At 36.7% G+C, this 25,713-nt stretch overlaps 1 protein-coding gene across 5 annotated transcripts in view; it reads left to right on the forward strand.

Moving 5' to 3' along the window:
* COL19A1 (collagen type XIX alpha 1 chain) overlaps positions 1–25,713 on the forward strand; it is a 183,385-nt gene that overhangs the window by 80,970 nt on the left and 76,702 nt on the right. For all 5 annotated transcript variants that reach the window (XM_052673086.1, XM_052672996.1, XM_052673238.1 and 2 more), the window contains 3 exons: positions 10,488–10,541; positions 20,557–20,610; positions 21,332–21,367. In XM_052673086.1, coding sequence (XP_052529046.1) covers positions 10,488–10,541; positions 20,557–20,610; positions 21,332–21,367 — 144 coding nt within the window. The remainder of the gene's footprint in view (positions 1–10,487; positions 10,542–20,556; positions 20,611–21,331; positions 21,368–25,713) is intronic.

Consider the following 25,713-nt stretch of genomic DNA (forward strand, 5'->3'; position numbering starts at 1 on the left):
TGATTTTTGCTTAGTATTCATTGAGTATTTATTAACAATCTCAATTAAAAAAAATAATAATACTGTGTTGAAATATAAGAAATGCCAGAGAATAGACATATAGTTTTTTTGCAAGTAAGATGTGGCCTGAGTTGGATTCAAGAGAGAACTAGAAAGGGCCCATAAATATGGGTGTTCCCCCAAGACAGTCTGAGAGAAATATGTTTGACTGTTGTTTGACATCCAGTCATTTTGTTCAAACTTCTTTTCATATCTCTGCTTCTGCATTTGTTTAGTCTACTTCCTTTTTTTTTAATACTGTATTAGCTCTTGGTTACCTGTGCCTTCTCCCTTCCATTTTTTCTGGCTCATAGCATAGATTTCATGTTGTAAAAACACCCACAGACACACAAATTTATTCATTTGTTTTCCTCATTTCTCTTTTCTAAAAGCTGTGTATGCTTCACTAATACCTTTGCATATTTGGAGGAAATATTTTTATTTTTTTTAACTGTAAATGCTTTCAAACTGGAGGCAGTTCCTGGGAATTTCTGAGTAAGGATGGGCTATGCGAATTAGCTGGTAGGGCTCCACAGGAGAAGGCTATCAGTATTCTGCAGCTACCCGTATCAGCAAGATGGTGATGTATGCACTATTGCAGAGTACTTACAGGTATCTAATGAGAAGAGGCAATAGGATAGTCTAATAAAGCACAGTATTGATGCAATATTAGAAAACATGATGTCTATAAACATTATTTGATGCCGTCCTGCATGACATCCTGATAGCCAAATTGGAGAAAAGTGGGTTTGATGGATGGATCTCTTGCTGGATAAGGAAATGGCTGAATGGTCACACTCAGGGAGTTGTGATTGATGGCTTAATTTCCAAGTGGATCAGGGATCAGTGTTGGGACTGGTGCTATTTAACATCTTTGCAGGCTGTGCAGACAGTGGGGTGGAGTGTATCCTCAGCAAGTTTGCATACAAAACCAAGCTGAGTGGTGCAGCTGACACACTAGGGGGAAAGGATGCTATTCAGAGGGACCTGGACAGACTTGAGAGATCAGCCCATGTACAAGAAGAACATGGAGCTGTTGGAGCAGGTGCTAGAGCACCTCCCCTATGAGGACAGGCTGAAAGAGCTGGGGATCTTCAGCCTGGAGAAGAGAAGGCACCAACAAGACCTTATGATGGCCTTTCAGTACCTGAAGGGAGCCTACAGGAAAGCTGGGGAGGGACTTCTTATAAGGGTAAGTAGCAAAAGGACAAGGAGAAATGGTTTTAAACTGGGAGAGGGCAATTTAGACTAGCTATTAGGAAGAAATTCTTTACTGTGAGAATGATAAGATAATGCAACATGTTGCCCAGCTAGGTTGTGGATGTCCCCTCCCTGGAAGCATTCAAGGCCAGGCTGGATGGGCCTTTGAGCAACCTGTTCTAGTGGGAGGTGTTGCTGCCTATAGCAGGGTATTGGAACTAAATGATCTTAGAGGTCCCTTCCAACCCAAATCATTCTATGATGAATCACACATATGCATGTGTAGCCTTGTAATTATTAAGTTTAGCTTCATCTGAAACAGGTTTCTAAACAATTCTCTGATGTGATATTTCTACAATGAGCATGAATGTTAAAAGAAAATTTGCAAATGAAATACTTGTAGTTAAATCAGTGAACTTTGTAGGTTTAAATCAAGTCTGTAGTTTTGAATGACTATCTTATTAGATCATTCTTTACAGTTAGGATACACATCAGACTTCAAAAGAGAGAGGTGAAAAGAAAAAAGAAAATGGCTGATCACATTGGTCACTGTTGAAGAGGACCGTTGTTCATGAATATAACAAAAATAAAATTTCATCTTTTCACAGCCTGCAAGGACAGATATGTCTGTGGCTGTTGAGAAGTCAGCAACATGCATGTACTTATTTCTTCTCCCTTTACTAGTAGTTCGTGTTTGTTGTGACAATAGTGTCAATGAGAAGAACAGACTTCTTCCTTCGTCTCCTTTTTCGTATCTTCAGTGTCCCTGTGCAGTGCTATTACAACACTGTGTGACATCTAGGAATGCAAATAAATCAAGGAACTCTTGACTAGAAAACAGCTTTCGTGTACTGGTTTGTATCTCATCAGATTCTGTGTCATCAGACTGATTTCTAGCTTTTCTTCAGCAACAATTCCTTCAAAAGAACAAATGTATTTGAAGAACCAGGAAGTGCTAGAGTACTATGAATGTTTTTAGGGATGAAGAAGAACAACATGATTGAGTGAAGCTAAACTGAGAGATCCATTGTAGCCTAAGCAACTGCAATTTGATAATGGCTGTTGGGTTGAGGAAAACAGACTAAAGTGACCCTGAAGTAGATTTGGAATAGTTCCTCCAAAATATGTATAATGTGAAAATCTAGTTCTCTGCATCATTTGCTCCATAAATCCTTTTCTGTCATACAGTGCTGTTTGCTAATGTGGATATAGTAAGGATGTTATGAGAGATTTGTCCAAAAGCAGAAAAATGGGAAATAGCACAGAAGTATGCGTATATGTCTAATGTTAACTCCTTCAGCAGCTTTATGCCTCTATTTTGTACACTGCAGTCATTGACTGTCTGTGTTTTATTTAAGAAACTGAAGAAGCTAGCTTAGAAGAGCAGTTAATTTACCACAGAAGTTCAGAGAGGCTGTGGCAGTAAATGGTGACTCAGTTGTCTTAGATGTCTCTTGGGGCGTGGGAAGGAATGATGTTGATCTCCCTGATATGAAGTGGCCAGTATATACATGCAGAAACAGTTTGACATGTGTCCATGTATGAGTACCTACAGAATGCCATTGTTAACCTAAACTTGCCTCTGTTGTCGATAGCTGTCTGGCAGATGCAGATCAGATTTCCCAGGATGCTCCTTCTAAATGTACCTGTTCCCCTGCAATGGGCTACAAAGCTTGCAGTGGCACATTTGCTCTAGACAGTTCACTGTAACTTAGCTAGGATAGAAAGATGACAGTTGTTTTCATGTGCTATATCCTATGGGATGGTTTAAATCAAGTGTTGTCAGGGATGTGATAAATGTGGATTTTGACCCTCCCAACAAAGGAGGAAAGTTCTTACATAAAAGCTGTAATTACTATGTGTTTTTCAAAAGACAACCATTTTTCTAGCTGTGTTTTGAATTGCCCTTAGTAATGTATGAGCAAGGTATGCGTATTTTGAGCACAGATCAAGCCTCCTTCTCAGATACGTATCTATCAGAAGACTGAAAATATCACACATTTAGATTTTAGTACAGAGCATGAGAACTTTATTGAAACTTCAAGGAGCTCCTGGTCTAAAGTTTGTATTTCTGTGATCATAATAAACTTAATGTAGCCTGAGAAGATGGAGTTAAATGTTACTGCTGTCTCTACAGGTCTGATGAACACAACTCAGAAATAATCTTAGCTACAGAAAATGACATTATTTTTGTTGTCATGTGGTAGAAATAGAAATGCAGCCTTTCCAGAACAGACATTGCAGTCCATCAACTTGTGCAAACACTTGACGTTAATGTAACCATCTGCACAACATCTCTCAGAATCTAAATAACAATAGCAGTAGCCTGCCAAAATCATGAAAGTATGGGTGTCTAAAAAATACTATGTTCTGTGAGAGCAATACTATTTGTCAGCTGCTAAGAAGAACAGATTGGCTTTAGATTCCTTAGGAGACAGTCCCTGAAAAGAAGCTGGTTTATTCCTCCTACGGAAAAATCTTCATTCAACACTAACACTAAGCCTGTATAAACAGAAACCTCCCCACTGAAAAGCAGACAGAGCTTTAAACAATTGCAGCTGAAAGTCAAAGCCATTTGTAGTATTTACTTAAGGAAGGAAAAATAGAGTGCTTATTAAATCAGACAGCTTTTTCTTTTCAGTTTTTAATCTACTGATAGAAACACAAGATAATAAAATTAAAAAAATAGTATATTTGGCATCTTGGAGCCAAATTCAACCATTAGTTCTGCTTTAGAGTATTAAAACATTAGAATTTTGTAAAAGTGCAAATACTTGTGAAAGCCCAGGTGAAGTATTATGATCCTGTTCTGCTAGGGACAGTACAAAGATATATTTAAAACATAGAACTTAAGATAGAAGTTGGGTTCCTATAGAGCAAACTTGGTTGTTTAAAAACAAAAAACAAACAAACAAACAAAAAAAAAAAAAAAAAAGGTAAATGCTATAAAATATAATGTTTCACCTTGCCTGGTTTTTGTGAATAAAACTTTAACCTTGGGATAAAAAAAATTTCATTCCAATTCTGAGAATATGTTCTCAAACAATAGTACCAAAAAGGATATAGTTTGCAGTGTTCTTTTTCTGTTTTTTTGTTGTTGTTGTTGTTTGTTTGTTTTTCTCATTGACATTGAAAGGCTTATAGGAAAAAAAAAAAAAAAAAAAGTGAAATGGTGATGGAAGGATGAACAATGATAGCATACAGAACAAAGTTTTCAAACCACAATGTCAAAATTCAATGTTGTGAAAAACAAAGGTAGCATGAGCATCTGGAGCCTGACCAGAGATAGTCTGGGGCATTTGTTGTTGACATCAAAGGGACGTGTTAGATTGTGATGAGTCTTGTGTAAATTGTAGCAAGTAGGATTTGAAATCTCAGTAGTTTTTCTTTATACACTGGCTGACATCACCCAAAAGGCTGAAGTTGTGGTTTTGTCTCTCACTCTGATAAGTCTTTTAGATGAAAAGACCTACTATGCCATGCGCATAGATTACTTGTTCTACTCATTACAATATTATTTAGTACCTTTCAGTGTACATTAATAATCTCAATTAATATCTGTGGCCCTCATCAAGGAACCTTAGAAGTCCTTTCAATTTCAGTAAGATAATGTCACACTGTCAGTAAGGACTGAGATTAGATTTAGAGATCTGTTAGAAATGCATTAAGAGGCCAAAAGACTCCTCAGCAGTGTTTTCAGTAAGGTGTTGTTGGTGCAACATGCTGTAGCATTTTCGAGGTGTGAATATATTGAATTGGAGTTCTCTGAAGTCTTAGTTCTCAAGTATGTCACAGTTCTTTAGGCCACCCGAATGGGGATTTCAGTAAGGCCAGCTGAGGCCAGTTTATTGCCACTTGGTATGCCGTGGATCTTTTAAACTATTCTGGAAATTGGTGTTGGTTAATGTTGCAATTTGAGAGTTTAGCTTTTGCAAAGAGTATACAAAGAAAATACATGACTTGACTAAAAGCAAATGTGTTACTTCAGCCTAAAGAGGCTGCTCATTCTTACTTTTTGTTTACTTCTATCTGTCCTCTCATGTTTCCTCAGTGTCCTTTGGTTTGATTTTAATTTTGCTGTTCCTCATCTCTGAACTGTTTAGGCACTGTGCATGCAGGTATTGGCGTGGTGTATGAAGTCACTTTGTTACCATGTATATTGCTGTCATTCAAATCAGGTGCCTGTCTTTCAGTACCCTCATAAAAATAAAAAATAGAAAGAATATATTTATTAAATGAAAGCATTTGAACTCCTTAAGACACGCTTCCTGCAAACATTACTTAGCAAGTATGTAATTCTAAGAGCGAGTTCCATTTGAATGCATTGCTTTGTCATATTTTCCAAGATACCAGAATCAAGGAGCACTCTAAAGGAAATGTTAGGCTGGAAGTGTGTTGTACCTGCTTCACTCCTACATGCAAATACAGTAGATGTCATCAAGGATATCTGGAGCATTACTATGAAAAATCTGCAATGAAGGCAGTCCTGTTTTCCTCGTAAATAAGTTGTTACCGTATTTTTTTTTTTTATTTTTTTTTTTACTGTCTAAACTTTGGGTTTTCAATCCTTCTACCTTAAACTTTCTGAATACAAATGAGAACTTTTACTTGAATTACTATAGAAAAATTTTTGTCTCATGTACAGCACTCTTTTCCATATTTCAGAGTCATCAACTCCTCCACTGTTCACTCTTTTCTCATGTGGTTGTTTTTTTCATATCTTCTATCATTGGAAAAGGAGAAGACTTTTTTCATACTTTCTATCATGGAGAAGAGCAGGTATCTGAAAGCTGGCAGTGTTCAGTGCAAAATATTATGTCCTGAACTGGACACTGTCCTTCACTGTTCTCATCAGTGACAAGTAAACTAGAGTAATTGTATGGATTTTTTTCAATTTGCTTTTGGCTCATCCCAAAGTGGAACTTGGCCTTTTAAAAATAGCTTTGTGTTACAGACTCGCAGCCACTGTATGATCTGTAGTAATCCCTGTATCCCTTTCTGCAGCAAATGATATACAAGTTATTTGTTATTCGTGCATCTGATTTCTCCAGCTGGAGAGCAGTACACTGTAGCATTTGTTGAATTTGATTTTCTTTTCATGGCAGTTCTTATTGATTGAGATCATTATGCCTTTTAAGATTTTCCTATAAAGAATAAAAATAGATGATTGCCTCGTGCCTGTTGACAGGGAAAAAGAGCTCACCAGTGTAGTTTGGATCCATGGATTGGCTTGTCCTCAGCTCATCCCGTGCCTAAGATTTTTAACTCAGTTGACGTAGTAGTTTGTCTTTATATAGCTTCTCAGGGAGCGTGCTTAGAAATGTAGTGCGTGACACCAAGCAGCAGTCAGCCAGTATGTGCTTCAGTATTGCCCAGTGTACGTTAAGCGAAGCAGGAAGGAAACATCTTTCTCCTGACACATTATCCAGCTTGGCCAGTCACGACACCTGTTGTTTGTGGCTCTTGCACTAGACAGTGATGTCACAGTTTGGAATCAAAAGTGTTTTGGTCATGGTTTCTAGATAAGTGTATCTGTGCAGCTCTTCAGATTGCTGGTGCCTGGGAAGTATTGTCACTACCTGCTTTTATGCTGTGCTTGTATATCCCAGGTGGGCTTGGGAAGACACAGGGTTCACAGTGACATCCTTCCAGGTCAAAGTTGTTCATGTGTATTTCTGCTGTGTTTTTACAGTCTCTTTTTGACCCTGCTTAGGTAACAGCTTAATGTGAGTTAAAGCCTGTTTGGAAATAAGCTGCTTTTGTGACTCTTCCGTTTACTTGCACAGTTCCTCTCAGACTGAACTTAGACAGGATCATTAGTTTGTCTTCATAACTGCATCTCTGAAATGGCATAATGCTTCAGCATTATTTCTCCCTGAATGCTGCTGCTTCCTTGCAGCATGGTATCCTATTTTCACACAAAGGCTCACAGGTCAGTCAGAAAGAGTGTTACTGGGATGGAGACCTTTGTAACCCCAGCTTTCTTAGAAACCTGTCAGTGAAAAGAGAAGTAGTCATATGGGTGTGTATGTATGAAAATTTAATTATCGTAAAGACTGAGTAGGGTAAAATCACAGTTTAAGAAGTTAAACTTTATGAAGTATAAGCGCTGAGTTAGTGATACTGTATGCCTTGCATACTTAGGAGAATATTTCAGCTATTGCGAACAGTGGTACTTGAAAAATGCCTGGAACAAAGGATATCAGGAACACAGGATTAGTATTATTAACAGAGCAGCACTGCAAAAATAAACTTTACCTTTTTAGGTAATTTCTAGGTATGTATGTATTTTACTTCCAAATACATTACTTTGCTTTTATAGTAAGGAAGAAAAAAGTATGCAAGGAAAATGGGCACCCTTAAGGTTGCCAAGTGGCTTGAGGCTGATGCTTTAGTCTTGCAGAAACCATGAGCAAACCCCTGGCTCTAATTAAAGAATGTTACCATTCCAGCATAGCATGCTGGAGACTGAGTCCTTCCCAGTACTCACGCTGCAGCAACCCCACCAGCTTGTTCCACTGGGGAAATTGAAGGCAGAATGCACCCAAAGCACCACAAATAATTCAGTGTTATATTGGATTAGTTTTAGTAAGCTAATAAACAAGACATGGCACTTCCAGAGTTTTGTCATCCTGCTTTTGCAATTACCTCCCAAATAGTCTTTTATTGTCTCATCTGAATACAGTATATGCAGGCAGGAACATTAGACAGAAATGGCATTAACACATTTTTCTCTCTTTTCTTTTTTGTTAATCTATGAGATAACCCACAATATTGATTATTAACAGCCTCATCTACACTGCAGAGTGGCTTCAGCAGTTCTGCAAATTGCTACATTTTAAGCTATTAATTATGCAGAGTAATTCACTGAAATAAGCATGACTTGGCTCTGTTCGCAGAAGAATAAATTGTAAGAATGGATCTCTGTTAGATTTGAATTTTTGCTTCACAAGGAACACGAACGTTCCACACAATAGGCTTGGCAAGTATAGATAATTTACTCTAATAAATAATCAGAATATTTTCAGTGTAAAATGGCATACATGGCAGGAAGCCTGAGGATGTTGGGGTTCTGTGCAGTTCTGGGCTCATTAGAAAAGAGTGCTTTTTATCATTTTGTCTTACTGACAAACATTTTAAATCTGAGTATCTCATAAATCATAACAAATGGAGATTTTCTTTCTTCCCTGCCTTCACCAGCTACGCTTGCATGTGCCTAAAACAACTTGCCAACGTTTTAGACTTACTGTTTGCCTGTTGAAGATGGAAAAGGCAGGATTTCCAACACGTGCTGCTAATCTAACATCAGGGCAAATGACAACCAAGACTAAGGGGCGAGCTTCTTTGGTTTAAGGCTCTGTAAATGCATGCTTTTATGTAAATGTAGATGCAGTGTAACAAATTATCACAAGCTACTTTTAACTAAGGTTTCTACATATGCATTAAAGAATTTACAAGCTGCTATCACTACTTCTGAATCAGAACTGTGGATAGTTATACCATTTTCTCGTAGATTATGTAGGCAGATAAACCATAGAAGGAAAAGCTCCATAAATTGGAATATTTTTAAATCTCCTAGAAATGCTTTATTATTAGGAGTTAGATATATAGCTAAATATATGAGGTAAATATATAACTGTACCTTTGTAGATAGTGCAGAGTTGTAGCAATGTGATCTGAAACCAGTTGGAAGGCATTGAAATAAGTATTAATTGTCCAGTGTGTCACAGTGATGAAAACTAAAATGTCATTTTATTTCATCTAGAAGTTTTAATAGGGGGATTAAAAAAAAAAAAAGAATAAGAACTTTGGAACTTTAACCATTATTCTTTAAACTTATAGAGATTATTACTATCTCAAACAAAGTTATAATCCAGAGAACAAAGAGAACATAATAGATTAAAAATACTAGAATAACCAGTGTTATATTCCTGCAAATTTTTGGAATCATTTAAACATCTTGCAATCAGGTTCATCATGTTTAAAATTTTGGAGTTTTTACAAGGAATAAAGCAATACTTGAGGTAAAAACAGAATCGCTCAAGCTAATGTATAGCATTTGGTTTGTTATCGACAAGATATATTAAAATTGAAACAACAAATTACCAAAGCCATCTTTTGCATGGGATTATTAAATTTGCAGTTTGTTTGCTAATTTGTTAGTAGGCTTTAGTTGTTTGAGAAAGCTCATACAAACTCGTTTTGTAAGACAGATTATTAGATGAAATGCCCTCTGTCATTGCCACAGGAGGAATAGCTTTGAATCAGAGTTGTGTCACAAATGGAATTAGCTGACTAATCTCAGTTCAGTACCATTTACCTAACAGAATTATGAAGATTATGCTGACATAATGAATAGGTTCTGCTCAAACAAATGTAGTTCACTGGAGATCATTGAAATACAGTGTGGGGCTGTTCCTTTGATTGACTAATGAAGAGCTTGGACTCTAGTAAAGTCAGTCCTTATGCTTCTATCAGAATGATTTTATTTTTATAGTTTGATAAATTTCAGTCTAGTGGCACAGATGGAATTGTAGAGCTGTTTATACTTGCTGGTTCTAGCATTTCCCCTTAAATTATGCTTCATAAACAGATGTATTTTGGTAACTTCTAGTGAAATCTATATTAACTAGAATAGCGTGGTAGGTAGAAACAGCACAGAACTGAATCCTTTCTTCCGTCTTACAAATAATATTATGTTTCATATGGAAGTCCAAAAACCAAACTATATCATTCGTTCTGAATATTCCCTTCCACTTTTTTTTTTTTTTCTTTTTATTCTTAAGTAAATTAGACATATGTCATTTACTTTCCTCCTTCTAAAAAATATAACAAAAATTGTTTCAATCTTTCTCAACTACAGTCAAGGAACCATGTGGCAGTACTAGTCAAAGATAATATTGACAACACTTCTGTTACCAGATTTTTAAAACATCACTTGCTTATTGAAAAGCAGTAACAAAATGAAATAGGTTAAATATCCCCTACCTTAAATTTCTATTTAACCACATTGTTCTCAAAGCACTGTGAGAATCAAGAATGTTTTTCTACAAGTCTTTATGGATGTTCACTGGCACTGTGATTTAGCTTTCATAGCTCTTTCTTTTGGAATCTAAGAAATAATTCTCCTTGTGCGGTCAACAGTGTACTTGTAGCACTGCATGTAGAACATACAAGAGTCTTAAAATATTTTTCCTGTTAAAAAAGAGTTGTCATTTAGTATTCTTCTTACATGTTCATTCTTTTAGGGTGAAAAAGGAGAAAAAGGAGAACCAGGACCAGAAGGCATTCGTGGAAGAGAGGTAAACTGAAGATAATAAAACATTGAAGTTGCAGACTTTTGGGGGAATAGTCAAGCAATGAATTTCAGAATTTATGCCAGATTGATGGATTTAGAAAATATATGTGCTTGGAAATATGGGCAAGAAACGTAAGTGTGTTCAGATGAGGTATGAGTTCTTAGTTCTTAATTTTGGATAAGAGAGCTGCAAATAAGGATATGGTACCCTCCATGATAAATCAGCACAGCAGAGATGAAAAAAGGGTGTTTCTGGAGGCAAGCTAGGCCTGGAGCCTTAATTTCTGAAAAGAAAGTGCACAGACTGTTAACCATTCATGGATAAGAGCCATGGGTCATTCGTTGTTCCATGTGGCTCATGTAATGAAGAGTTTGAGTTAAATTTTCATTTATTTTCTCTGGTAGATTTCACTGCCTAATTAATTAATTGATCTGGTCCATATTTGAGCTGTAGTATGAATCTAAGTTAAAAATAGTCTGATCATAGGGTTCACATCAATGTTTGAACCTGAGCTAACACTAACACTATAAACTTGATCAGTGTTAACAGTCACTTCTGCCTGATTTAATTTTTTATCTTCAAATGTATTAAACTAAGACAAGAGGGCAGAAATTCAGAGTTTTGTCAATGTGATAAATAAAATGGCAAAGCAGTATCATTTGGACATAAACATTTAAAAACAAAAAGAAAGCTATCATTCTTTTTTTAATCTCCCTTGTCCCCTCCTGTCTCCTCCTTGACCTAGCTGGAAGTCAGCCTGGGTTTAAGCTTTGATACTAAAGCATATTGTTGCTCTCCAATTGCAAAACATCACAGCTGAAGGCAGAAAGTATCTCACAGAGGGACCGAGCCTGACTGTCTACATCTTTGAGGAATAGTTCACATTATCACTGGAATTCTAGACAAAAAATGAGATGGGGGATTTGTAAAACAAATTTCAGCAAGCCTTTTCCGCCAGCATTGCCAAAAGAGTGGATGTTTCAGCTTTTGACACCTAAATGCTATGACAGTCTTGCTGGACTTGCTAAGAGCACAGGCAATGCATATTATTATTTGCATTGAGCTACAGATACAGTTTTTAAGACCATCTAGAAGACTTTGACACTTCTATTGTCATGTGATTTTTTATGTACACTGTAGTAATAAAAAATATTTATTTCTAGTTTAGGTTACTATAATTTAATGCTTGTTAAATCAGGCTATTTTTGGCTACTGGTAGATATCCTCTGTGTGGAAACATATACTATGTACTGAGCTGAAACTGTGTTTAGTTATTCAAAGAGGTATTCTCTTGTAGCCTACTTGTCTGTGAAGGTGAACCATATATTTCTGTCATGCATATTTGCTGACAGCATGGAAAAACACATCTGTGTTTCTTTCCATAGCGGTGGAGACTTTTCTCTGTTGGTCTTACATGATCTCCTTTACTACATGGGATCCTGTTCCACAAATTTTTTAGGATGAGTAAGGTATACCACGTATCTGGTGAACTCTAGAACATATTTGAAATTGTGGCACTGAAAGTGTAAAATACTAAACCTTTATAAATCAGAATATTTAGTGAACTGTTCTAATGTGTCAAAGAAAACCCGGTGGATTATCATCATGGGATCTGGCTTTAAAATGTTTCTGAAACGGAATTGCATAGGCAATATAAGACTTTATTGCTCGAATCACACATGATTCCTTTTTAACAATATGTAAAAAAAAATGTGCTTTGGATTCAGCTATTAGAGTGCGTGGAGATGCCACTCAGTAAGTTTAAATGCAAAGTACTATGTGTCATTGACTCCTGGTTGCTATCAGTATTTCTTGAACTCATTTCATATGCGTAAATGTAACATCTGATATTTCCGAAATAATCAAGTTAATCTGCTTACATGGGCATAATTTGCAGTGGTGTAGAAAGAAAGCCTGCAAACACTCCAAGCTAGTGGTGTTGGCTGTTGGCAGCTGTTGTCTCTGCCTGGGGGGAAGACGGTTTCTGCACTCACAGATGAAGAACAGGAAAAATGATAACTGAACATTTCGGTAGAAATAAATCTGAATTTATTTTAATCAAAATCAGGAAACAGAGGCGTCAGAAGAAAATTCCTTTTCCTTTTTTTTCTCTCCTGTTACTGCTTTTGTTTTCTTAACTGCAGAAAAGGTTTTGGCTAGAATGAAGTCGAATAACAGGGGAAATCAAAACTGATTTGGAGATTAGCTTTGTACAATGTTGATGGGTTATCCAGAACGATGAAGTCTCTCATCCCTTGCAGATTGTGCTAATTGGGTCAGTCAGAATCTCATTCAGAAACAGGTTTGGATGCAGGAACTGTGAACATATTAACTGCTCTGCACAACCTCCTAGATTATCACTCCACAAATCTGAGCCAAGGTTTGTCGTGCTGTGTCTCCATCTGAGACTTTAAAAATCCATCTGACAACACAAATACTCACTATAAGTACTAGTAATGTGGTTGCCATTGTTTTTAGCTTCTTAAGCAGCAGCTATAAATAACTTGCACGTTACTAATATGGTCCTCCTGTGGTATGTATTCGCATTACATCTGTAAGCAGCCATTTGTCTGTATAATATGAACAGTCAGTTTTCTTGAGTAGTGTCTCTTAAGTTATATTCCTTGACTTTTATAGCCACTTGACATTAATAATGCCATCATTTTTATTGCAGTAACAAGTGGATGTTCATGGACATACTGTCTGAGAGAAATCCCATTAAATACAATTACTTATGCTCATATCACATATGGAATAAGGACAAATTCTCAATATGAATATCTCTGCTACTACCATGGAATAAAATGAGTGTGATATTCACACTCTTCTGAGTGTGAATTGAAAGTAAGTCTTAGTCGTCGAAACTTCCAGACTCCTTTAGGAGTCATGTAATTTTCTTGATCAGTGGTGCAGGCAAAAATGAATACCGTGGGATGCTAACATAAATGAAGTACTTTAGCAACAGTAAGTAACCCAGGAAGTTTTATCAAATCTCTCAGCATGCGTCATGCGTAGCTGGGGGAAGACTGACTCTAATGTAATTTGTTTAAGAAAAAAAGAAAGATAGAAAAAGAAATAAATGAAAATCTAGTGTATGATCTCTACACAGTTTAACAAGCTAGTTCATTAAGTATTTTTCTTCTACTGGGAAGGGTGGTACTCTAAATTACTGCATAAAAACGTTTTCACATAAAAGACTGTTTTCTTTCATGTACATAAATGTCAAAGGACAGACCTATGAATTTAAGTGAGCAATAAGAAAATCACAAGTTTTCAGTGTAAAGAAGGTGAAATGTACACATATTGGGTCATGTTATTTGCTTTTGTGTAAAAACCAACAGAAATATGAATATTTTCAAAAGAACCTATTCTCTTGATGTGATAGTAACAGTCGTTTACCTTCACACTCTCATGGGTTTTCTCTTGCTCCCTAATCTTAAACTGTCTTAGCATTGTAAGGAAATAAGGAAATACAAGGAGCGAAAGTATGAAGAAACAGTAGATGTAAGATTTAAACATTTGAATAGTGCAGCCATCTGAAGTTTTTGAATGACATCAGCTGGAAAAGACCAATGGCAACATTTAAAAGTACTTGAGGTATAAAATGAAAAAAGGTGTATTCTATTATTTGAAGCTCTGAAAATGCCTCCTAGATTAAAAAAGTTATCCCAACGTACACAGCTTGATGTTATACAGCTGACTCTGAAGCTGTTGCTTGAATTAAAATTTTTGTGGCAAGAATGTGATTCTGGTGTCTTCCTCATTGGAGTATATCCAAATTTTATTTCTCCATAGAAGTTTCTGATTTGATCCATAAAAATTTGATTTGACACTCTTTGTTAGTGTGTTGGATTGATTACTATATTTTCAGTATTCTATATATTATGTGGTGTACTAGGAGATTTTATCCTGATGTGAGATTAAGTGAATTTCATGCAAGCCAGGGACTATGTGCAAGAAAGTCTGAAAACATTTTCTTCATCCAGCAATAAAAATAAAAATGGATAATGCTTCCCAAATAGTTCTCTTGTAGAATGAAAGATTTATTCTCAAAAGATGATGGCAATATTGAAGAATTTTACATTGTTTCACGCATACACTGCGGTATTTCCTGGACAAATGAGTACATCTCCAGTAGGCTGGATGTGGCTGCCATAGAAGCAGCTTGATTGCTCTCAGCCAAGAGCACCTATTGCCAGATGCAAATGCATTTTACCTGTTTCATCTCTTTTCTGTCTTGATGTAGAAGCATTAGCTGTGGAGAGCTCAGAGAACATTTTCAATGTATGATACAATTTTCTCAGGCCCTTAGTGATCCTGATAAGAGTAAGTCAGAATTCATCAAGTAAAGCATTAGGGAACCAAAAGCATGTTTTACTTGGAGAGAACACTTAGTGTAACATTAACAATTCTTCTAACGTTTCTGAACAAAAGAGAGTTTTATTGATAAGTTCATACAAAGTTAACAATTCAGTTATCCTGACTTCTCTGATCAAATTCATGTCTGTTATTATTGTAAACTTTTGTCTCAGGGTGAAAGCTTAATGGATTTCTCAGATATTTCGCAGCTGTGGATAACTAAATAATGGCAGCTGAGAAAAGGCTGTAGGCCCTTGTTATCTAATGCTGCTCTTGAAGTTTGCATTGTTTCTGATAACTAGTAGTGTATCGTCAATGAACTGTTAAACAGAGCACTGGCTCATCACTCCCCTGGTCCCTCTGGTTCTCCAGTCCTTGTGGAAGCTCTTCAGTCCAATTGCCTGCTTCTAAGCAGCATAAACCTCAGAAACTCTGGCTTCACTGCCACAGACCCCCAGTAAACTTTCTTTACTTATCCTGACTTTCTTCAGGTTTCCGGGTTTGCTCCCAGAGTAGCTCATTTTCAGTCTGTTGCTGAAAGTACTCCTCAGAATGTCCAGGCCTGCAAATCCAGTTCCCCATTTGGACTGCAGAGTTTTTAGTACAGTAATTCCAGCTGCTTGGTCTTAGCTGCAGAGCTGCCTGCTCATTAAGCTCTTATAAACCCTCAGCGTGGTTTTCAAACCCAGATGAACATCAGTGTCAAGGTTAACAGCAACAAATAAGTCTGCACAAAAATCTAATTTGCAGAAGCAGGCTCTTTTAAATTATGTGACATTTTCCTTATCCTGTGCAAGTACCAAGAGTCGTATTTCCCTCTGTAGTATTCACAAGAGTATGTGTTTTAAGTTGTTCCTGTTGTTTCATGGGCAGGCTAAATAGTACTACTATTGGATAGAATTCCTTTATTATATGATTTCTCAGACACTGCAGACATGTAAGATGTGAATCCCAAATATAAGCAGCTAAGACATCATCATGTTGTCACAAAAGAATTGCAGTCAAGGCTGCTTGGCATAGAGGAAAATATTCAGTTCCTTTCTCTCAAATTCTTTGACTGTTCTGATCTTATCCAAATGACTAAAACCATAGGAACTGAAAAACTGTTTAGTTTTCTGGCTCCGGTTATACCTGACACTTCTTTTGAACAAATAAAATGTTCTCAGACTTGGTAAGAAAAACATTTGTCAGATCACTAAGTTATTTTCTCTTCTCCATGGAACTCCAGAGCACAGCATGTATTGTATGAGATTGTCACTGGTCTAAAAGGAAAATTTATATAGAAAACCTCTTGCATCTTATGCCAGTAATGCTGAGACACCATTAATAACATTTCATGATTTTAAGAATTCATAAAAACCATGTTCCTTTTTACAGTTTTAGGGCAGAATTGTTATTTTTTGTGTTCTTTTCCTTAATCAAGTTGATTTAGTAGGCTGGTTAAGACTTGAGTATCAGAAAGAAATCTAATTACAGGTTTGTCAAAAGTAGTGTCAATCAAAATGGTGACTTCTCCGTTAAATTTCTTCTCTCAGAAGAAACACCACCATCTTCATTTCTATACGAAGAGCCTCTAGTTTTCTCGTTCCTTTGTTATACTCAATTTTACTGACTTTACCTTCTTATCAATATTTGTGAAATATTTGTTCCTGTAATTTCTCTTTTGGCCAGCATTTCTGTTACATTCACTCCCCTGTCTTGTTCTATCTAATGCTTCTCATTTCTGCCATTTCTCATGTTGCTATCTTGTTACCACTGGGTCAGCCTCCTGCATGCATGTCCTAACACTTACTGTACATTTTGGCATCCATTTAGGAACCTTGATGTATGTTTATTTTGACCTGTAGAAATACAAATCTATAGTCCTTACAGCAGATAAAAAGGAGGTAGCAAATGAAGATTGTTCGTGAGGAGTTTTAATAAGTTCATGAACTTGCAAATGTTCATTGTTGCAGTGTTCTGGGAAAGATAGAATTAGATGAGGATAGACTTCAGTAATTCCTTTATGCTTTCTTATGTGAGCTATTGAAATTTTTATTCAGTTCTTGAATTTGACAGATCTGTCAAATTAGAAATTAGCATGTGGCTTTCAAGGCTGAACTCTGTCTCCTAAAATATTGTAGAAAATGAGCTTTTCTAATTGAAAGCCTAATAAAAATCATCCGAATTACATCTGTTTAGATAGCTGTGTCCATTTTACTGAAGCATCCTGTTCTGCTCTCTGCCAGAGACAGGATACTGTACTAGACACTGTAGGACACTGTACTAGAATGGGCTACAGATATTGCATACTATGGGAATGCTTATTTCTTATTCCATTTCAGAGACAGCCAATAGCAACTAAACCTTGGAGCAGCTTTAAAAGGGTGGGGTAGGGAAGAACAGGCGTGATGTAATACCAGATGTGTTTTTCAAAGTGTTCACGATGTCTGGAACTTACTAAGATAATAATATCTTTAAGAGATATATAATGTGTTAAAGAGCAAGAAACTCTTCTAATGGGATAACTTCAGGAGAAATTTTTTTTTTCCAATATTGCTTATCTTTTTTGGTGATATAAACTGCAAAGGAAAAATAATTCAAATATTTTAGAGTAAGTACATTACATAGAAACCTTCATGAGTACTGAAAAATTGTGCTCTACTGTAAGGCATGTTGTCATCAAATATGTAGTTTCCCCTTGTCCTTTTTATGTGAGGATGACCTCTGTGGTCATCATCTCTGCAGTAACTGTCAAAGTGCATATCTCACCAAGGTCCACTGCTAAAAGCTATAAACATAACAATTAGGAAAAAAATGATGCTTATAGTTTGACAACACACGGCTTCAGTTCAGTATCTTTTGCTTGCAGTTGTCTTTTCAGTAGAGACACATGCAGTTATATCTCCTGTGAGATGCAGATTTATTTTTATCTTCTCCAATATATATATTTGCAAATATACAACCTCAGAACTATTCCTTAGGCTCAAATCTATTGTTACACTGCTGTAACACTGACTTTGAGCAAGATCCGCATGATTTGCATACCTCAAAAATCCTTTGATGGCTTTTTCAGTACATGGAGTGTTTCATGCCATCTTTCATAAAGAGGTGAAAAGTAAAATGCGGTAAATGGAGACAATACCAAGACTATGCCATAAGTATACAAATCATAACAAGAAAGAAATTTTTTTGGCTTGGTTTTTGAATCCATCTGCCTGTTACATTTTTAAGTTCAAATAGCTAAACTACTTCTGGTTTAACTATTACATATTTGGCAAGCTTAATAAAGGACAAATCAAAGCTAAATCAGGGGTATTTACAACAACCACAAATTTAATCCAAAGTGGGTACTTAAATGCTCATACAGTTCTAAATGATGTTCCTTCCAGATGGTGAATTAATGCAATTTTAGCAGGAAGTGAAGTTGCACAAATATGCAGTATTTAGAACACTCACTGATTTAATGTTTCTGTACCCACTAAGGCACAGATGTTGCTTATCATTTTCATGCCAGTTGTCTCTATCTTTCCAATTATTGCTAAGCAAGGAACAGAGCTTGCAAGGGCAAAAAGGGGGCTGGGAAGAAGTTAAGTTAGTAAACCCTAATTCAGATGTAGATGAATCTTTTCTATCCTAGACCCGTTTAATCTCCATGGTAGTAACAATGTTGGCCTACTTGTTAAGTGTCTAATTATGATCTGTAGTGCTTGTACTGCCTACATTATTGTTGTTCGACTTTTAAGTAAAATCTTTCAACTCTTAGAGCTCTCACTGACTCACATCATCAGTGTTCTTTGCAGTGTCTCTAAAATAGTGATCCGAAAGAAGGTGCAGGAGAGACCTCCTGCCTTAAGCAGCTCCTCATAGGTTTTTCCAACATTAGAAGCAAAGTCATTCCTTACTTCAGAGTGATTTGAATTTGCTGAATGTATTTCAAAACCTCCCACTCTTCCATATACTGCACAGATTATGAGGGATAAAATATTTCTTTCTAGTGTGCTTCTGGTGAGACATGTTAGTGAAATAGTTGTCTGCGCTTGTGATACATAGGAGTAGATAACGTTTTCTGCTTTTCCAACTGAAACCAAAACTGGGGAGAGAGGTATGAAGGACTTGATTATTTTGGTAACTCCTTTTTCAAACTGGTAAAAAGTAGTGTTGGAGTATGGGGCAGCTTCTCTGAGTTGTACTCTGTTGCAGTTCACCAGTTCAACATTGCTCATTGCAGCATAGAAACCACAGCGCTTTGTCTACCTTTACTTCTGGTATGGGGCGGACATTCTACTTATGTTTGTTGACCACACAAGACACATACCTATTGACACTTGAGAACTTTGCATTTCTGCATGCTACTTGCTCTAATGGGGCACAATCAAGGTAGATAGTTTGGCTTTGTGTATTTAATTTTCTGTTGAAGATGTATGTCATCTTCAATCACTACTTCACTGTTCATAATCATAGAATGAATCATGTAGTCATAGAATGGCCTGGGTTGAAAAGGACTACAATGATCATCTAGTTTCAACCCCCCCTGCCACGGGAAGGGTTGCGAGCCAATGGACCGGGCTCCCAAAGCCACATCCAGCCTGGATTTGAATGCCTCCAGGGATGGGGCATCCACAACCTCCTTGGGCAACATGTTCCAGTGCGTCACCACCCTCTGAGTGAAAAACTTCCTCCCAGTATCTAACCTAAATCTGTCCTGTCTCAGTTTAAAGCCATTCCCCCTTGTCCTATCACTATCCATCTTCATAAACAGATGTACAGCCTCCTGTTCATATGATCCCTTTGAGTACTGGAAGGCCGCACTGAGGTCTCTCTAGAGCTTTCTCTTCTCCGAGCTAAACAAGCCCAGTTCTGTGGCCCTCTGATCCTTTTAGTAGTCCTCCTGTGGACTTGTTCCAAGAGCTCTGCATCTTTCTCGTACTGGGGGCCCCAGACCTGGACGCAGTGCTCCAGATGGGGCCTCACAATAGCTGAGTAGAGGGGGAAAATGAAAATGAGGAATTCTGAGATTATATTATTATTAATTTCCTAATACTTTCAGGCCTATTTAGTTGAGCACTACTCCAAAAGTAGTGTCTCCTACTTCATTATTCGTCCCATGATGTTAGAAGCAGAATTTGGTGGTATGACAGTAGAGGCTGAACCTTCCCAGCAATATTCCATTACATTCTGTTGCCATACAACAAGTGGCAGCAGAGGGGCAGTCTGGCAAAATGGCATCTGACACGGAAGTACATATGAAGCAAGGGTGTGATTGAATTCTTCCATAAGGAAAAAAAATGGCACTTGCTGACAATCATTGATGCTTGCTGAACTTTTATGGAGACCAAACAGTGAATGTGAGCACAGTGAGGTGGTGGGTGACATGTTTCAGCAGTAGTGACAGCAAGTCACCTCCACTGCTGCAGATACTTGTGAGCATGGCATTCTGGCTCTTGTTCATTGCTGGCAAAAAATGATGACTGTGTTGAAAAACAGTGTTTTGTAACTCAGAATTCTATCAAGCAGTGCTATTGTGCTTCTGTTTGTGTTTCTGTTGTATTTTCCATGGAAATAAATAGGAAGTATTACTTTCAGAACTGCTTATGTATATACTGATTCACAGCAGTAGAGCAATTTGTCCAACACTTTTCCATGGATGCTGACAAATATACTTTCTTTTTTCTCCCAGGGACTAAAAGGTGATCCTGGTAGTCCTGGTGTGGCTGGTCCTAAAGGAGAAAAGGTACTCATTTTTTATTTCTAAGCTTATATTGATATGTGATTGTGCATGGTATTTCTTCAATAATGCACTGCCTTACCTAGGTGTGGTGAAACACTCATGCTGCCATTTGTCCACTTTAATGATTAAAGAATGTGAGTGCTGATGAACTGCAAATACACAAGATGAACACTTTTTATCACTACAAAGTGGACAGAATCTTCTTTTGAAAGCAATTCAGATCAGAAGCCTAAATTAGATGTTCTGAATTGCTCTCTTGGAGCTCTCTGATTTGTTTGCTGGATTGCAATTGAAGGTCTTACAGTGAAATTCAGAACTCAACAAGATAATTCTGTGAACGTTTTACATAGTCAGATGTCTTTATTATATGGGAGCAGTCACATTGACTTCAGAGGCCACCTTAAGCACGTAAGCATTAGCTTGTAATTTCACATACACAAATGTCTCTGCAGGACTGCTTTTTTTTAACCAATTCATTTATGCAGAGGCCTGCCTATTTTTTTGTTTTGTTTTGTTTTTCTATTTAACTTGTGGTAAACTATGTATACTTATGAAATTACTACCCCCAAAAAAATTCTTTACCCAAATATTATTGTAACAGAGAGCATGTTTGATAATTTTAATGAATTTACTTATACTATGATATGTATCCTCTAAAAATCTTAGAGGGTAAAAATTGGAACTAAAGAGACTGCTGGTTTATTCACTTTCCTGCTTTAACTAGGGGGAAGCAGGACCTCCAGGACCAACTGCCTTAAGTGTGAGTACACATAAAGCAATAACAGAAGAAATCACTCAGAAATGCTGCTGCTTTTAGCTTATTTGCCATTATTTAATTTAACAGTCCAGCCTCTCTACTGAGAATGTCTATGTGAATTGTGAAGCAGAAAAAAGGGAAATATATAAATGCAAAGAAAATAAACATGTTTAAAATATCATGTTTCCCAACAAATACTAGGGTAAATTTAGCTTATATTTTTACTGAAAACCATTTTTCAGTAAAAGTTTGGAAAACAAATGACATATAGGGATTTATTGTCAGAAAGTTAAGGGTGGAGAAGATGGATAGAGGTAAGGCAGTCACAGATCCATGCCCCCAGGTCAGCTGGTAACTAGACTGAGCATGCAGTCCCAGTAGGCACATAAAAACACATATAATGCACATACAGGTGTGGCCATGAAGGTCAGCACAGCAGCAACTGGGCACTCAGCATTTCCACAAACAGCACCAGCAGCCTTATGCTGTTACCCCTTGACTGATTTATGACAGTAAATCATAATAGTGGATAAACCGTGGTAGGGGGAAATACATACATAATGTGCATCTCTCCAGGAGATGGGCTGACACAGCCTACCCAGTAGCTGCCCCTAATTCTGGTCTCTACCCAGTTGCTAGCCCCCAGTCATTCCCTGCCTTTGTTTCTGCCATTAAACATCCCATGTTAACTCTTGTGCAATCCCAAAATATTCTTCCACTGCATTCAGTTAAGTGTCCAATACCTGTACATGGTAATGTCCCTCAGCATGATGAGTCCATCACATACAAGTTCTTCTTGCCTCATTGTATTCATGTTCTTCCCAACCTTTTTTAGCTGCCAACTATTATGTATAAATGATTTTTGTCAACATATCATTCTTCTATGATCACATAATTTTGCCATTTGTATCGTAGTGTCTTCCCTTGTGAAGACAATGCGTCTTTAATTAGCTGCCATTAAAATACCATTTTCACCATTTTTTAGATTTTAAGTGATAAAGCAGTAACAACAGAAGTTCATGTATTCAAATGCTGTTGTAGAGGAGAGGGTGAAGTCTTCATTTTTTACTGCATATAGAGCAAAGTATTTTGAATCAGGAGTGCAATTTATCCCCTTAGGTGCAAACAAATGCCAAATTCTTTATTTGTGCATTGATAGCCACTGTAGTTAGATAGTCCTTATATTAAATTAGTTAATTGCTTTCACCAGTTCTTGAAAAATGTAAATTATTCTTCATCTAGTACCATCCGTTTCAATTTCAAAGTATATTTTTTAAGTTTTGAACATTTGGTAACTACCTTCTTATCAAAACAAGACAAATAAAATACCATAGGAAGTTTACTGCAAACACAGAAATGTTTGAGAGTTCATAGCTTAACACTTGGAAGTTAACATTGGTGCTGTATAAGTCATTTTGAATTGATTCTTTCATGAAGCACATCATATGCTTTTTTTTTCATGCTGATACTGCTACTGATAATAAAAGTTAGTAAAATAATTTTAGTTAACAGCTTAATGGTACACTTTTTGAATTTTGATGATTGCAAAGTTCTTTTCATACAGAAAGTTGTTTGGAGTTTGTCATTGCAGAATTAGGTGTTTATATGTCATGCTTTTGACATTTACGTAATCTTTGTGTCTTACATAATGACCAGATATGCATAACAGCACAGACTGGAAAGAAAAAAGTGTAATGTTACAGTGATGGAAAGCCACTTAAAAGATTATCACACAGCACAGCATTTAAGTCATTTAGTTTCTTTTACTGTTTCTACATATTTCACAGCAGAAAAAAAATGTGAAGTACCCTTTTTTCCTTGTTTATAGAAATAGTCCATATATCAGATTCTGGAAGTTTTGCAAATTCTACTACTAGCTCATTTATTAGCTTTATTGTAACTTACCAGAAAAAAAATTAAAGAGATCAGACATGACAATTAGTTGACTTTCAAGAAACAAAAAAGATTTCTTGAGTAGGAATCTAACACAGTTTCTTTGCGAGGATCTGATATGTACTTATGCAAGAGAAAAGAAAATTTTGATGATTCCATGACCTGTATGTTGGTTGTACTCTGGCTAGATAGTGCCATGGAGACAGTAGATGTTTTTAATTTTCTTGCAATGATTTGTGCCCCAAGAATGTACACAGCCTAGCAAGAAATTCTCCCTATTACTCTCCAGAGCATTTTGCTTTATAAAATAACAATAACAAATTCTGCCTCAATCCAAGTGATTTTACTCACAAACTGAAATGAGAAGGAAGCTCTCTGTAAGGTCAGTTCATTCAGGTGAAAGCAATGCAAAAGAGAGTGGCAGAAATGAAAATGAAGACAAAAACTCTTGAATTCCTAGCCTGTTATTCAACAGCATATGTAGTTATTCCAGAGTCAGTATTTTGAACTACTTCTAAATAAACCTACATCCCAAATATACAACACAAGAGCTATCATTCATACCGTTATTGATTAATCTATACCTTTTCACTCTCTTGATATCCAAGACCATGGCTGCAAAGATTTCCTTTACATTGAAGAATGTAACTATGGACCCATACCATAAAAATATGCTTTTTCTAAGACTCCACAGTTAAATGGTGTTATTTATGGTATTTGTTTTACATTGAATAAATCTAACTGTTCAATATCCTGACACAGTTTAGTGCTATGACCCAAGATCAGTTCTTAATGAAGCTCATGTCTCACTAGGGAGAAACAGCACCAGTTACAGTCGTGTTCTTCAGTCAAAATGTATGTTGAATTAGTGAACAGCGAAATATTTCCATTAAATAACTTTGATTCGAAGATCATTACTGAAATAGATTGAAGATTTTACTTCAAATAGATTCTTGCAGACCTCAAAGAGATCATTGAAATGGAATAGGATACTCTTGAGGATAAGACACAAGAAGAATTAATGATGCCTGTATGGTATTTTGGAACATTTCTTGTGTAACTGATGGAAAAGCAACTATGCCTATTTTTGTAGCAGCACCTGAGTATGCTATACCTGTTTCTAGAGGATCTGAATGCAAATAAGTCTATTGTCTCTGGTTCCAACTCTGTTCACTTGGCTTTCCTCAAAGATATATTCAGAAGTTAGTAGCACTGAAAAACAGAAACAGTTTTCAGGTTGACTGAACTTGCACTTTCTGTGCATTTTGTAAAGTGGACTGTCAAATAATTACATTTCTTTGATTATAAAATGCTGTGCAAATGTTTCAGGTCAGTTGATTCTGGCATGGCAAGATGGCAGTGCATTGATAAAGTCGCTGATGTTTGTCTTCATATTTAGCGTATGTTTTATTTTAATGTAAGTTAAACATTTAAATTTTAGAAAAGGATACGCAAGTCTTCAGGGAGATGGAAGTAACTGAAGCACTGAAACGTTTTTGTAGCTGTTAACTGACAGAAGGGATGAGGCTGAGTATGAATTAGTTTAGCAATCTGAAGACAGATTACAACACTTTGGGAATATATGGCCCAGCGGGAAGTCTTTCTCTCTTTGCCACTGTAAATACTCGTGGGTTTCTATTGGCAAGAACTTAAGAAGATAAATGACATGAATTGTGGCAGCTAGGGGAAAATCCACTCTTCAGAGTTGTTTTACTTGTGTGACTTCTGTGTGGTCGTGACTTCTACAATATATGACCAGGAAAGGAAGATGTCTTGCTGAGAATAAGTAATAGGTCAGATAATATCAAGGTTCATATGTCAGTAAACAAAAACTCTGTCAAGACCATTCATGTTGTTACAGCCAAAACATTACATCAGTGTTTCAGTTATGAATCTTGTTAAATCAAAGTTATAAAATGTTCCATTTGTTTCTCTCATCTGTCATAAACATATGAACCATATCATTATCATAATTTTAACATTTTGTTATTTTAAAATTATTTCTTTTTATCAAAATGAAAATGAATTATTTTGTTGTGGGGAGGGAAGGAAGAGAGGTGAAAATAATGTTGTATTAACACTGTTACAGCTAACTCTAAAATGCACTGGGACATGGAGGGAGGAAATACTCAAAAGGATTTGGTTTTGGTCAAGCTGGAATGCTGTGCCTGGGTCATCTGCCTTCCAGAGCATCACAAGGACATTACAGAGCTCTGCTGCCCTGTGCAGCTCTACTATTTGTATGTATTTTCATAGAAATCACCTAGCAGTGAAACAAGCTGGACAAATATTCTTGCTGATCTAAGCTGGAACCAGAATGCCCGCAGTGCTGTGCAGGGCCGGAGCGTTCTCCCTCACACAGACCTTCACTGTAGTCCTGTCCTCATCACGGACAGCATGAGCTTTACAAAAAAGCTGAGAATGCTTTACTGAAGTGATTCCCAAGTAGCTGGATG

Source organism: Tympanuchus pallidicinctus, unplaced genomic scaffold (assembly GCF_026119805.1).
Source record: "Tympanuchus pallidicinctus isolate F22 unplaced genomic scaffold, pur_lepc_1.0 scaffold1, whole genome shotgun sequence".
NCBI lineage: Eukaryota > Metazoa > Chordata > Aves > Galliformes > Phasianidae > Tympanuchus > Tympanuchus pallidicinctus.